At 41.1% G+C, this 14,159-nt stretch overlaps 1 protein-coding gene across 1 annotated transcript; it reads right to left on the bottom strand.

The window, feature by feature from the left end:
* Positions 1-201: 201 nt before the first annotated feature.
* Positions 202-13,573, bottom strand: ALKAL2 (ALK and LTK ligand 2). Its single transcript, XM_031052636.2, has 6 exons — positions 13,477-13,573; positions 12,370-12,697; positions 9,881-9,934; positions 9,689-9,769; positions 7,253-7,319; positions 202-874 (listed from the first exon to the last, which is right to left on the bottom strand). The coding sequence occupies exons 2-5, from the start codon at positions 12,626-12,628 to the stop codon at positions 7,255-7,257; spliced, it is 459 nt and encodes a 152-aa protein (XP_030908496.1). The 5' UTR covers positions 12,629-12,697; positions 13,477-13,573; the 3' UTR covers positions 202-874; positions 7,253-7,254.
* Between the last annotated feature and the right edge of the window lie 586 nt (positions 13,574-14,159).

Raw genomic sequence — 14,159 nt, 5'->3', positions numbered from 1 at the left:
CCTCACAAATCCATACAGAGTGTTCACATGACCAGACTCCTCTGAGGTGGGTACACCTTTCTTTCTCATTTTAGGGAAACTCCATCTACACTCGGATCTCTTACAGAAAAAGGTTTGAGTGTGGATAAATGATAGTAGCTACCAGAAGATAGCTTGTTTATCTGGATTCAGTGAACAGAAAGCAAAGTGAGAACAACTTAATACCAAACACTTTATTACTTACACTTATTATTTACAGTATTTACATATTGCACGTTCGCTGGAATGTTTTATACATTTATTATATAAAGTAAATTAATGGCAGCTTGTGTTTGTGTACAAAATCCATGCTCCACTGTCCCAAAAAATATGTCTGCTTGGAATCACATTCCTTCTTGTCATGCAATTTGTACTCCTAGGGTACAATGTGACCCCAATGCAAGTTTGTTTTAACCAAACTTTTAAAAAATTGCATAAGCATGAAGGATATTATGAAGTGACCACAACTACTGTGGAGCAGATCTTTAGTAGTTCTAGATATACAAACAAACATTCCTTGAAATTGTAGAATTAAGCAATAGAACATCAATTTTCTTGGTGAAATATTTGTGTTTACATAATTTTTGGCAGCATTACACATCAGTTGTAAAGTGTGTTCTGTAAAGGATGGAACAAGTACTACTGGCAGTTACGCTACTGTAAAGAATGTCACTGCAAACTGTTGATGACATACAAAATGCATGTTAAAAGAATTATGGGAAGTAGTCTGTCAATCTGCAAAAATAAATCTCTTGTTCACAATGGAATATGTTATAAAGGTAGTAAGTTCTGTTTCCCTGTTGGTTTCCAAGGCACTTCTCTTGGTTCTTGGTATTTCTTTTCATGGTAATAACATCTGGTGGATTAAAAGAAAGAAAATTGCCTTTCATCATTTTTATACTTTCATACATGTGTTTTAAGAATGTGTTCATCATATTGAATCAATAGAACCGGAGAATTCAGTAGTAACTTTGGAAAGATCCAGTAGCGCCGTTCTGATTTAACTTATTTTAGTTCTTAGCACCCTGACTGCTAAATTGCTGTTTTGTTTGTTAATCAAGGCTGAAATTTTGGAAAGGGTCCCTTTTTGCACTGGTTCATTTTAGGTAAAGAGATTTGGAAAATACAGTTCTACCTATTGAAAATGTGCTATGGTTATGTTTAGCCTTTTCTAAAAAATGCAGCTGTGAAGTCAAAAAGCCTCAGTGATGATATTAACATATTGCAAATTTCTATCTTTATGCCTTTGTGTCTTGAAGCTGATGGTACAATGGCCAGTAATACAAATTTGTCAAGGTAGGGCTGGAAGGACCTAGCAATAATTTAATGTTTAATTAGGCCCATTAATGAAGAAATCTGAACTTATGCAGACAAGAAACAAACAGAACTTTCTACAATTTGATCATATAAATGCAGCCGCTGGGATGTACAAACACTAAGGCAGCACAAACTGAGTAGGAGTGCAGGATTTGCTGCCCGTTCTGTTAACTCTTCCCAGAATAATTTCTTGGAATGAAATCAAAACCATTTTTATGTCAGTGGTATCAGAATCACTGACAGAAAATTACAGGTTTCAACCCTTTTCTCCCACATCTTTAAGCCTGTTGAGAAAATGTAACTGTCTCTGCTTATACCTATCTAAAAATTCATCCTCCCTCTAGTAACTGCTGAGTTTGTTTTCAGCGACAACATCTACAAGACTTGCAGCAAGTCTGCCCAGTTTCATGTGGTTTTAAGACAACCTGTTAATGGCATTATTTCAAAGTAAAAAATGCACTGTGTCTTACTGGTCAACAGGACCTGCATGGGTTCTATGCTTTTGCATGCCAAGAGATTTCAGCTGAAGCTTGTGTTTCATGGGCCCCAAAAGTCCATGTAGGAGATAAAACAGAGCTACTAGAGTTCTGCTGATGTCACTTTTCACAGAAAAAAAACTCTCATACTGTCTATCTGACTATGTAACCATCTCTCTCAGGATCAGTAGGAATTCTTTGATTTGGGTTTCTCTACATGTTCTACTGCTGAAGTGTATCTGGTAACAGAATCATTTGAATGCAGAGTCAGTTGGACTTGACATAATCCATTGGAAATCAAGCCACTGGTGCATACAGAAATACTTTTTAACAGTATTTAAACATTTAGCTTTGCAATTTTTAAAGCCTATTGAGAAATGTAATAATGTTACTGAAAAACTTAATGTAATTTAGGTTTTTTTTTTCTGGCTTTGCAGATAGGACAAATACTTTTTTTAAATATCCTTCCTTAGTGGGGAAAATGACATAAATTGTCTTGCATTTTCTTCTGGCTTATTTTCTGTATGTGTGCGCCTACTGTGCCCTGTTTAAGTTGTGATGCTTAAAAGTGATACTTAAACATGCTTCTGTTTTGATCAGTGTGTGGTACAACTGACAAGTTAAACACTGAGAATTTATTAGGTTTTTTTCATTGCTAATACTAATGGGAATGTGCGGCTCACTGAGGGTGAAAAATTGGAAGTAGATAGGATGCTCATTTGTCATCTCATCCATACCTGCCTTTGTATGGATCAAAAGTTGTGGATCTTAGATTCTCAGCTAAATTGCAGTTTTCTAAGTCCCTGGCATTTTCAGAAACCCTTGAAAAGGCACCAGATTTGTTAGCATCAATCAATCTGTTGTACTTTTTTTCACATAGTTATGTTATATACGTCAGTTTAGGAAAATTAGACTGGAATTTAGCTGGAGAATGGCAGGTAGTCTTAATGAAGATCCTGAGTGCTCTCTGACTAAAGTCTCTGTTGGGAACCTCTATCATCAGCTCATGATGATAGAATTAAACTCTCTAAGATAAAGCTGATCTATAGTAGAGAAGAATTTAGTGGTTTAAATATTAATATAAACTTTACTGTGCCAGTAGGATTTTGTAGCTCAGCCTCCACATGCTATAAAATAGTTCCTTCCCTAGCTGAACATCCAGGTGGAAGTCTGCTCTAATGTCAACAGGTCGCAGAGATCCGTGCATTGAAGCTGATAAAGCTCATAATTTTGCATCTGGTGATAGCCACAGAGAGACCCCATAGTAAGGAAAATGAAGAATTGCCACTTAAAGGTTGGATTATACCACACTAGTAACCATGTACCAGTACAGGTTGGGGGTTGACCTGCTGGAAAGTAGTGAAGGGGAAAGGGACCTGGGGGTCCTGGTGGATAGGAGGATGACCATGAGCCAGCAATGTGCCCTTGTGGCCAAGAAGGCAAATGGCATCCTAGGGTGCATTAGAAATGGTGTGGTTAGTAGGGCAAGAGATGTTGTACCATCAGCTCCTCCCCCTCTGCCTTGGTGAGGTGCATCTGGAATATTGTGCCCAGTTCTGGGCCCCTCAGTTCAAGAAGGACAGGGAATTGCTTGAAAGAGTCCAGCGCAGAGCCACAAAGATGATTAAGGGAGTGGAACACCTCCCTTATGAGGAGAGGCTGAAGGAGCTGGGTCTCTTTAGCTTGGAGGAGACTGAGGGGTGACCTCTCAGTGTTTACAAATATACACTGTTTGCCTCTTTAGTTCAAAACAGTAGTTATCATAAAAGACTGTAGGAAGTACTTCCTGTCACCAAGCAGAAGTGATAGAATATGTTATGGGAAATAATATGTGATGGATCTAGAAAAAGGTCTGCCTTCACTGAATAGTATGCAAACCCCACGTCTTAATTCTACCTTCACTTCTTTTGTGAAATGAAAGCATCTGACATTTCTTGAGGGCACTTGATACTAGTTTGAATGAGAAACTGTAAGAGAGAAAGCAATTAAGGCTGTTGGTTCCATTGTTACAAAACACCTGAAGCAACACATAAGAGCTGAAATACTATTTTGGTTTAAGAATAATTTGAATTAATGGCTATATTAAATGGTGTATAGGAATGGGATATTTATTGTGGTATTGCAATTTTACCTGTAGGCATTTAAAGTTTCTAAGTTTATCTTGTATTTTCAGCTTTTTTAACATACATTACTAGTATGGTCAATACATCCTGAGGGGTTTACAAAGATTGAGTGCCAAAGACAATTTCAGTTATCAGAGTGTTTTCAGTGTTGCTAAGTTCCTGCATTGCTTACAGCTGTGGGACAGGCAAAATGTGAACATACACTCTTAAAGAGAAGAGGGAGCCCAGTTACATATGTGTAGGATAAATGAGGAAAAGTGAAGACTCCGTAATGCGCATTGTATCACACATACCTTTAGGTATGTACTGTGACAGTAACAGATGCCTAATTCCTGTTTTCACTTCTTCCTGTTTGATCTTAACAGTTAGTTTCAATGTCTTGAGTGCTCTAAAGCTATAATAGTCCAAAATATATTTAAAATACAAATAAAAACCAAATCCATCCTTTTTTTAACTTTCCCCCAAACCAATGGACAGATATCTGTGTATCTGAAAAATGCATCCTCTTAGTTTGCATAAGTATCAGAGAGCAATCATTCATCTGTAGCCCAGGCCACACATAAGCATCCAATGAAATGAAAATCACATACTGAGCAAAACAGGAAATCTAATTTAGACCTTTGTGGAGCAGTATCACATAAGAAATTTTTATTAACTAATATTAAAACATTAGTCTGAGCTTTAGAACTGATATTAAGTAGTAGCCTTATAGCAGAAACTCTTAAGTGTTTACCTATTGCCTTACTACAGATCAATTTCATATACCAGAAAGCCATCTTACATATGAAATGGGTTTGAAATCTCTTCTTGCTACGTACAAGTGATACCATGTTCAAAAGTTTGCAACTTCTTGAAAATATTTTGGACTAATGGTAACTACATGCTTCACAGTGAAAAAGGTAAATTGAAAAATGCAAAAGAATCCATTTTTCTATAATTCAGTCCATGACATGACAAAAACAAGGCCTGCATTATACTGTGTGAGAGGAGATGTCTTACACACGTAAATTGAACTGATGTAATGGAGAAGCTGTGAGGAGGAATGGTGTTTAATTTTATGAAGACACCTTGAAGACAAGATCTCAAGGCATATGTGGTAGATAATAGCCTTCCTCTTTACCAGTGGAGGTTACTTACAAGTGCTGATAGTAGTGATTTGTGTCTGTGTGGAGAATAACAGAAGTGAGGCTTGCTATTCGTGCTGAAATATGCCTGCTGGTTGAGCCAGGGCATTGTCTGGCAAAATGAGGTGGACTTTTTTAAAATAGACTCCCAGCTTGAGCTGTGAACTACTTCAGTTACTGTTCCTTCATATTATGAGTTTGTGTTTACATGACAAGATGTAAAGGTACAGATAAAACTTTCTAAGGAAAGGGAGAAAAGAATTCCCTAGTCTGATGTATGCGTACTAGTATTGGCAATAACATTAGTCACTTACTTTTCACAGGTGAGTATCATTATATAATGGCTTATTTGTTCCTTGCTTTCTGGATTTCACAATTGAAAGGTTGAATTACTAGGCTTTCTCCAGTTAGATAAAAGGAATTACCTATTGCTGACTTTTATTTGTCCAAGTACTGTATGCAGTTGTTTCCCTGAACATATGATGTATGATGTATTCACATCCCTAGAAGTGTTCAAAGCTAGACTAGATGGAGCTTGAGAAACCTGAGCGAGTGGGGGTGCCCCTGCCCATGGCAGGGGGGTTGAGCTGTATGATCTTGAAAGGTCCTTTCCAACACAAACCATTCTGTGAGTAAGAGATTCCTCTCCATAGGTGCAGGCTTCAAATTAAGACAAGTAGTGTAAAAGTTATTGAATGTTAGAAACATCCCACATTGAAGCTGGGCTAGTTTAGGTTTATTTTAGGAAGTCAGGCAAAAAATACTTAAAGAAATGTTGAGGAGCTTAGGGTAAATTCAGGATGCTGAATTACATCTAATGTATTACCTCTGCCCTTGCCACTAGAAAAGTCTTGTCTAGCTGGAATCCTCTCTTGTTGCCAAGTTAAAAAAAAAAAAAGTACGTCTTTTTTATCAACACTGGATAGAAAGAATGGCTTGTAGCTACTTTTTATTAAACTGAACAACTCCATCATGTTTTCCTGCAATCATCTTGTCTTTAGATTAAATAATCCCAAATCCTTTCAGCTGTTCTTGTAAATTGAGTTTTCTAGGTCTTTGGTCATCTATGTTTCACTTCCTTAGACTCTCACAAAAAGCACCCATAGGTCTTCAAGTGTGGTGTCCTTAAATGCAGTATTGTAGCAACACTGATTATTTCAGGTGGTTTATAAACAATTATTCTATTTGTGAATTCTAGTACGTTGTCTTTTTTCAAGTGTGACATGGTTGTCACACTTAGGATGTGATTTACTACAACTCATACATTTTCTACAGAACTGTGTCTGCCTATTCAAAACATCCTATGTATTTCTGCAGTTGATTACTCCTGCATGACTTCATAATTCTACTCTTTAAATTATATCCTGTTTTAGACTATTCAGTCTGAACAGTGTCAGTGTTTAAAAAAAAAACAAACTAAGATGCTTAACATTTACTGCTTTTTCTCACAGACTCCCTACAAGACGTGTATTTTGTGACAAAGTATCTTGGTTTGATAGCATTTGTTACTGACAAATCCACAGGGGTTATTATTTATCCCTTTGTCGTTGGTTGGTTGGCTTTTGGTTTTGTTTTGGTGTGTGGTGAAATTCCTCAAGTATTTGTAGGAGATAGAGGTACATCTAGGCAAAAAGGGAATCGATAAACCCGTAGATATGAGAGGTGAACACAACGAAAATGCCAAAAAGTCTGAGTAGCTTAAAGTTGGTTTATCAGTGCTACTAATAATACATTTTAATGGAATTGCTTGAAAGCACCTGCAACCTATCTGCATTTATAAAGCTTTCATGTGTATATCTATGTATATATTAACTCATCCTAAAATGCACACCATAGATCTACAGCTGCACACATAAAAAGGCTGCTGCAATTGTGTACTGAGTCAACTCTTGAAAAATAAGCTACAGCTGTTGTGTTTTGTTCTGTAACAACACATTCACTCTGATAACTGTAAGCTGCTATGAGTAATTCCCAGCTGAGGCACATGGACTTCTCTATAAAGACTTCCAGTAGGGGGTATCATTTACTTATTGCCAGTATTTGCCAGATTGAGACAGTTACTTCAAGTACTCTGAAAGGGAATACCTTAGCCAAAGGACAAGTGTTATTACACTCCTGTAAATGTTCATGTATGTGTAAATTTTCAGTGCTTTTCTATGCAGTAGAGTGTCATTACTGCTATCAAAAAGCTTACCTTTATCCTTCCATGCACATTGGGCTTACTGCCAACCGAGTAAGAAGCCTGGCACATCTTTTGTAATCTGTCATTAAAAGAGAGCATAAATAAAATTACTAAAGTAACCAATTTTGCCTTTAAAAGTAAAAATTTGTAACTGTTCAAATTGTTGTCGTAAATGAACCCCTTAGTTTGCCACAGTATAGAAATCAGATCCTTATACTTAGAAAGTGTGTAAAAATTGCATTACTGAAAGCCGTGTCCAGTGGCACATATAACTGCGCAACTGACTTCTGCACATGTACTATCTATAAACAAATAGCATGAATGTGCTAGGAGGATCTCCAAATGTATGTACCTACAAAAATTTATATATCCTTGTTTGTGCTTAAATGTGGGATATAAACATGTGACTGCAGTCTTTCCATACTAGAGGAAGAATAAGTAGGGCGCATTCATCTTTAAAATCTAGCCCTCAGGGAGCAAGTCTATCAACTTAATATTAAGTAATGCAACTCCAATAAATTTTCTTCATGGAAAAACTGTTAAATTAGACAAATAACAGGAATGTTAATTCCAGCCTGAGTAGGTGACCACATCATACAAATTAATTCATAACTGTATGGAGCTTCATCTTAAAACTAATAAAATTATTTTTTTCCTATTGTTAGTAGTCCTTACTTTGTGTACCTTCTGCTTTTTGATACATAATAAGGGGCAGAAACAATGTAAAACTAAAAAATTAAGAGGGGATTGTTTTGGTTTTTTTCTCAGCATGGCAAACTGAAAGCAAATATTGTGAAATTTAGTTATGGACAGATAGCAGAGTAAATTCCTTTTTAGGTGGCCAATGCTGCTATTCTGTACAAAGTCCTAGAAGGTAAGCTTTTGTACTGGCTACCACCATGTTGCAGTACCATAGACACTTCTAGTTTCTTTGGCCTTTGAATTTCTACACAGAATGAACAGTTACCTGAAATCAGAATATTTTCAGAAAGTAACATCATACTATGTATGATGCAGTATGAATGTGGAATTCAAGCAGGTTGTTAAACTCATTTTCTTAGAAGAAAGTTACTTTAAGGGGATGCTAGTCATACAGTCTGGTGACTAATGTTGATTTTCATTAGGCATTATTTCATTAATGAGTATCTACATCTAATATTTTCTAGAGATGCAGTGTTAACAATCCCTAACTCACAGCATGGGTATACTATAATTGCCATTCATATAACTTATTCTCTATTATCCAGACATGATGGTGGGTATGTTACCTGCCAAGAGGAAAATGCAAATTCAGACTCTTAAGACCAGCTAGATTTTAACTTTGAGTACTCATTAGTGCTGAGTCAAATGACATTTGCGTTGTGGTTCTTAAGAAAAAGGTAATGTGACCATTTGATGGTTCAGAGCAGGCTAGCTATAGAATCATAGAATAGTTAGGGTTGGAAAGGACCGTAAGATCATCTAGTTCCAATCCCCCTGCCATGGGCAGGGACACCTCACACCCAACTTCATCCATGTAAATTGAATGTGATCTAGTTAGCCGTTTTGTGTAAATCCTTATCTTTCCCAAGTACTCCTCATGTGAAGCCTTACAAATAGGGAAAAAGTCTGCAATTATTACCAAATATGCCTTTAAAATGTATTGGGCTGAAATATTTATTAATACTTAAAACTTGGAATCTCTAAGGCTTGTTTCTATTCCCAGCTCTGCTACTGACCCAACTGGTTGACCTCAGACAAGTAAAATAAAGTGTGCTTCCATTCTGAAAAGGCTGTACTAAAATAGCATCTGCTTACTCAACAGGTCCACCTCAGTATGAGTCTGAAGTCACATCTACTGACTGATAAATGTTAATGTTTGGTTTTTTTTTTTAATTCTTTTGTGCTGTCAGCACTGATGAGATCTTGTAAGTTGCATTTGCTTATCTGTGTCCATCAGCTAAGCCTAAGCAAGTTACACTTTTTGAATTTACTATGACAGAGGCTGCAAAGGTTCACTTGCAACATTATTGGCAGATTGGTAGCTGACCAGTCAAATAAAATGTCTATAAAACATATTCAACTTATATGATCACTGAAAACAAAATAGCCTCACTTGGATTTCTTACCCTACCTTGAACTTGCAGCACTAGAAATTAAGTTTTTGAGAGGAGTTATGTGTTCCTACAAAAAGCAAACACCTTTTGAACCAGAGTCATGTACATCAGTACTGCGTTTACAGCCATTCTAAGCTGTGTTTCTGCAGTGAAAAAGCTGTGTTTCCATTTTCTTCACTGTAATACTGATGCTGTTTTGGCAACACTGTAAAGCATACCTGGTACATTTTAGAGCGCTCCAAATTCTTCATTGCGCAGAATGTAATATAACATTGTATTGCTACTGGTACCTTATAGAGCTATTAAGTTTTAGTTTCTAGGTTTTTTATGAAGGCCTGGCTTTGGGACTTACATGCTGGGATGGTGCAGTCCCTTGTATTGTGGTAAAGCCGATGAAAGTGTTTACTACATTTTGGGCTAAAGTAGAGTGGACCTGAAATAGAAAGAAAAAATACATTATGAATCAGCAGAACTCACAAGAAGAGTAGTGCAGCTTGTGGTACGTACATGAAACGATGGTTACAAATGCAAAATTAAAACAGACCTGTTAAATGCTTTAAGAACTTGTCTTTCATCCTCAGATCTCTGGGAACTATTTCTGTCAAGACAAAAAAAGAAAAAAAAAGAGAACAGTCACTCTGCTGCACTGGAACTGTGCTTGCCAGGCACAGGATGAGGACAGAGAATAAACTGTCCAGCAAACATCACCACTCCATCTTGACAGACACACAGGGGTCAAAAGTCCTTTGCATACAGTAGGCCAGATTGCAAACATTTGTTTTGCATAAGAAGCCAAGTAAAATGCAATGTGAAATACACTATGATGATGAAAGAATTTGTCTGTTAGGTGTGCACTCATTAATGATGATGATAAGTAAGTAAGAGTCAGATTTTAGCTCTGTGAATTACATTATCAAGACTACCTAGATTTAAATTCTTCCACAAACTTTAGTTCATGGTTGCATATACTGCTAGTAATGAAGACTCAAAGGTATATTCAAATATATCCCGTTTTGTCACAGGCATGTTTGTACAAGCGCTGTCCTGCTGCAGTCATGAAGCTGGATTGATCTACTTACAGGAATCTCCCCCTGCCTCCTTTAGCAGTAAATAAAATTCACAGGAAATGATCCCAAGCAAATTGCTCTCTTCTGGCTCCCTACGTTTGTGGTTTACCGCCATGCGTTTTGCATTCAGCAGATGGCAAAATGAAACTGGTTTACTGAAATCCATTTTAGCTCTAACCCTCGCTTGTGTCTTCCTGATTTACAGCTATCTTTGACTGCTTTCCGTTACCAAGTGTATGCTGATAGCATAGTGCTGATTGTGTATGATACACTAAACGGTGCTTTATTTATTTGACAAAAAATGCCTGAGCAGCTTTTTTCATTCCCCTGGTACCTCTTATCAGATATAAGGCAGAGAGCATTTCCATCCAGATCTGAATCACTTGTGAGGTTAGACACTTCTCGAAAGTCATTCTTCATTTACTTCTAACTTTAGTCAGTGTAAGTAAAATTGACCTTATCATATTTGACCTAATTATGTTGTGAAGAGCATTAAAAACACACATGCTTTACTCAGAAATTTCCCATGGGACAGGCTTACTGGGAAAGTGATGCCAAAACTGAAATGAAAGACTCCAAGCAGTAGTTCCTTTTCAGAGTTGCTGGGAATAACTCCATTATAATAACAGAATGAAAAATCCTGCTTAGGAGTCAGTAACACCACTACTAAATAATCTGCTCTCAAGTAGGTTTATTATTTACAGATAATTTAGCACAAACCAGTTGTTTCACAACAATATGCTGATGCAGGGTGACCAAAAACTATGCCCATGTTCCAGGCTGAGATTGAGAGTCCTGCAGATCAGGGTTCCCTGCTTAGTTGGGCCTGCTTAACTTTTCAGTATTTATAAAACAGAATGTTCTTATTCTGCTGATCTCAAGTGGAACAAAATTGATTTCTTTTGTATATTCATTAATCAATCTGATGGAGAAGTAACATTTTCATGACAACCACCAACACGTGCAAGTCATGAGGATATATGAATGAGAATGAAGAAGAGGTACAATGAAGCTTCCTGCTACCAATAAACTCAAACAGCACACTAACAAATGAAAGCCAGTTTGGGCAAAGGCAAGTAGACATCTGCTAGCAAATACTCCTAATGTTCCTTTCAGTCGGAAGGGTAAGATGAGCAGCAGTAATGCTGTAGGGGTTTGAGAGTGACAGCAAATGGTACATTACAGGTGGCAGTAAGAGAATCCACATCAACTTTCAGCTAGATGCACAAAAGCACATCACAAAACTGAGTGGTAACGATCCATCACTGTGTGGCTTAGTATGACTGTTTCCGGACTGCTCTGTACAACCATGAACAAGGTCTTGCAAAGCAACTGGGGCTTCCACTGAAGGTTACAGAAGAGCCATTCCAACGAGTAAGAAGATGACTGAGGAAAGTCCCAAAGTGGTCATAGCTTGCACTGTGACAGAGTATTCTGTTTCCCTTTCTAGTATTTCAAAGGTGCTATCTCTGTAGTACAAAAGGGGCTCATAAGCAGGGCAAAAAGTTCTAAAGAAGCTGAGCTGCAGGAAAGATTAGCTGTGAGATCTATGAGGACATACTATAGTCCTGCAGGGGAAATTCTTACTAGGGTTGTTTCCAAGAAACACTTAAATGAAGAACATTTTAATAAGTGGTAAACTTTCAGGAAAAAGAGTGGTTTTATCCCTTACTTCTTTGATCTCAGCCCATTTCGATTTTTTTTCCTTATTAATAATAGGTTTTATTTGAAGCCAGCAAAGTTGGACTTTCAGTTCAGCACATTATCCAGAGACTAAGAGACTCTGAGATGTGAATGGAGTTTTTCTATCCCAAATAGCCACCTGTGTCTCTTTCTGGTGCAAAAGGGAATCTGCAGGTATTTTGAGCAGTGAATTGTTGATATAAAATTAGTAACCTGATGTGATGTCTCATTCACCAAGGCACCCTAGGGAAAAAGATCTCCCAAGTCATAGACTGTGACTTACCAACTCTCTGCTCGTCCTGATATCCTCCGTAGTCGGCCACTTCCCTTCTATCTAAGTTATAGTCGTGCTTGGAGAAGTACTGCATCCCACTGTCCTTCTCCAGGTGGTACCTTTTCAGTTCCTGAATTATCTCCATGATCAGATTTAGGAGACCCTGCCTGTCCTTCAAATCTGAGGAGTCAGTTTTCTCTTTGCAGTACCCTGCTGAGAGCATTAAGAGCACCAGCCCCAGCAGCCCAGGAGACCTCAGTCCACTCATTGCGGTCTGACCCGAAGGGTGCAGGAGCAGACGAGAAGGATCCGCTGCCGCGGGAGGCCGCCTCTTTCACTGGAAGAGAAAAACGGGGGTGGGTCGGAGGTGGGGAGACTCATGGCGGTGAAATCGGAAACGTTACAGGAGGAAAGCGGGGAGGCCGCTTCGCAGCTTACGAAGCGGGGGGAGCCGCGGGCAGAGCCGCGGCCCCGCAGGAGGGCGGGCTGCGCAAGTGAGCAGAGGGCCGCAGAGCGGGCTGCTTCGGTGGGAGCCCCTTGCCCGGTGCGCTGCCGGAGCAACTCCCCGGTTGCGGCGACGTAGCGGTGCGTCCCGCTCCGCCTCGGAGCTGAGCTGAGGAACCGGGCGAGGGGCGACAACTTTCCACGAAGTTTGTCGCCGAAGAGCGGCGGCAGCCGTGCACCGAGAGTCCCCCGCCCCTGCGGGGCGCCGCTCTGGGGGTGTGGGCAGGAGCGGCGGACGGGCGGTGCGCGGCTGGGGGCCAGCCGTCCGGGGGCAGGGAGCGGCAATGCCGGCCTTCCCTTCGTCCTTCCTTTCTCAAGGGGCGCGGACGGTCCCGGCCACCTCCACAAGGAGCGGCAGGCAGCCAGCCGCGGCGGAGGGACCTCATCCCGAGGGCCGCCCGCCTTCGGACGAACAGCTGCCCCCTCGCTAGCCCCATGCACCGGCTGCCCCGCGCTCCGTGCGGCGGCTCGCCGCTGCCATCTCAGGCGGGAGTCCGGCCCGCGGGGCTGTCACCGGCGCTGCCCCCCCGGGCCGCTGGCCCTGCGAGACGGGAGGGGTGGGTACAGAGACGGGGGGGAAGGAGGGCTGCTCGCCCTTCCCGGCTGAGTTACCTGTCTCTCGGTTCCCCGGAGCCAAGGCGTTGTTCCCCCGGGAGCCGCTCCCCGGACGGCAGCAGGTCGCGAGCGGCGCGGAGTCCCAAGTTTTCTGCGGCTGGCCCGCCCGCCCCCCTCACGTCCCTGCGCTCCGGCGTATCCACAAACTACTCCATCGCCGGCAGCCCCGGCGCAGCTGCTTATATATGCTATAGGATGGACATGAGACGGCAGATAGTATCGACTTGGAAGTGGGTGGAAAACAATAAAAGTCCACTTGGCAACCCCGGGAGCGTCGCTGCTTGCACAAGCCCCCCCCTTCCCGCCCTCCCCGGTCCCCCCGTCCCTCCCCCTCGCTCGGCTCTCCCGGGTAGGACTCAGTCACTCCTTCGTCTCTCTCCGACGTAAAGAGACGGTCCCAAGCGTGTGTGTGTGGAGTGGAGGGGGCGGCGGCGGGAAGATGGGGACGGGAGGGAGGGGGGGGGGGGGGGGTGCGCCTCGCCCGAGCCTTTAATTAGAACCGAGTTGAGGAGCCGCTGAAATATTGATGTGCCTGGCGCGGCTCCCCGGCCGGCCGGTCCCCTGCCCCGTTCCCGCCGTTCCCCCGCGGGGGACCGGTGGCGGGGGCTGGCGGGGAAGACTCCTGTTTACCGGGAACTCCGCGCCCGGCCGCGGCGGGGAAGGGGAGGTGTTGGGGCGCG

The sequence above is a fragment of the Melopsittacus undulatus genome, chromosome 3 (genome assembly GCF_012275295.1).
Source record: "Melopsittacus undulatus isolate bMelUnd1 chromosome 3, bMelUnd1.mat.Z, whole genome shotgun sequence".
NCBI lineage: Eukaryota > Metazoa > Chordata > Aves > Psittaciformes > Psittaculidae > Melopsittacus > Melopsittacus undulatus.
Note: the sequence above shows the minus strand (reverse complement) of the source record. Positions and strands in the feature narration are given on the sequence as shown.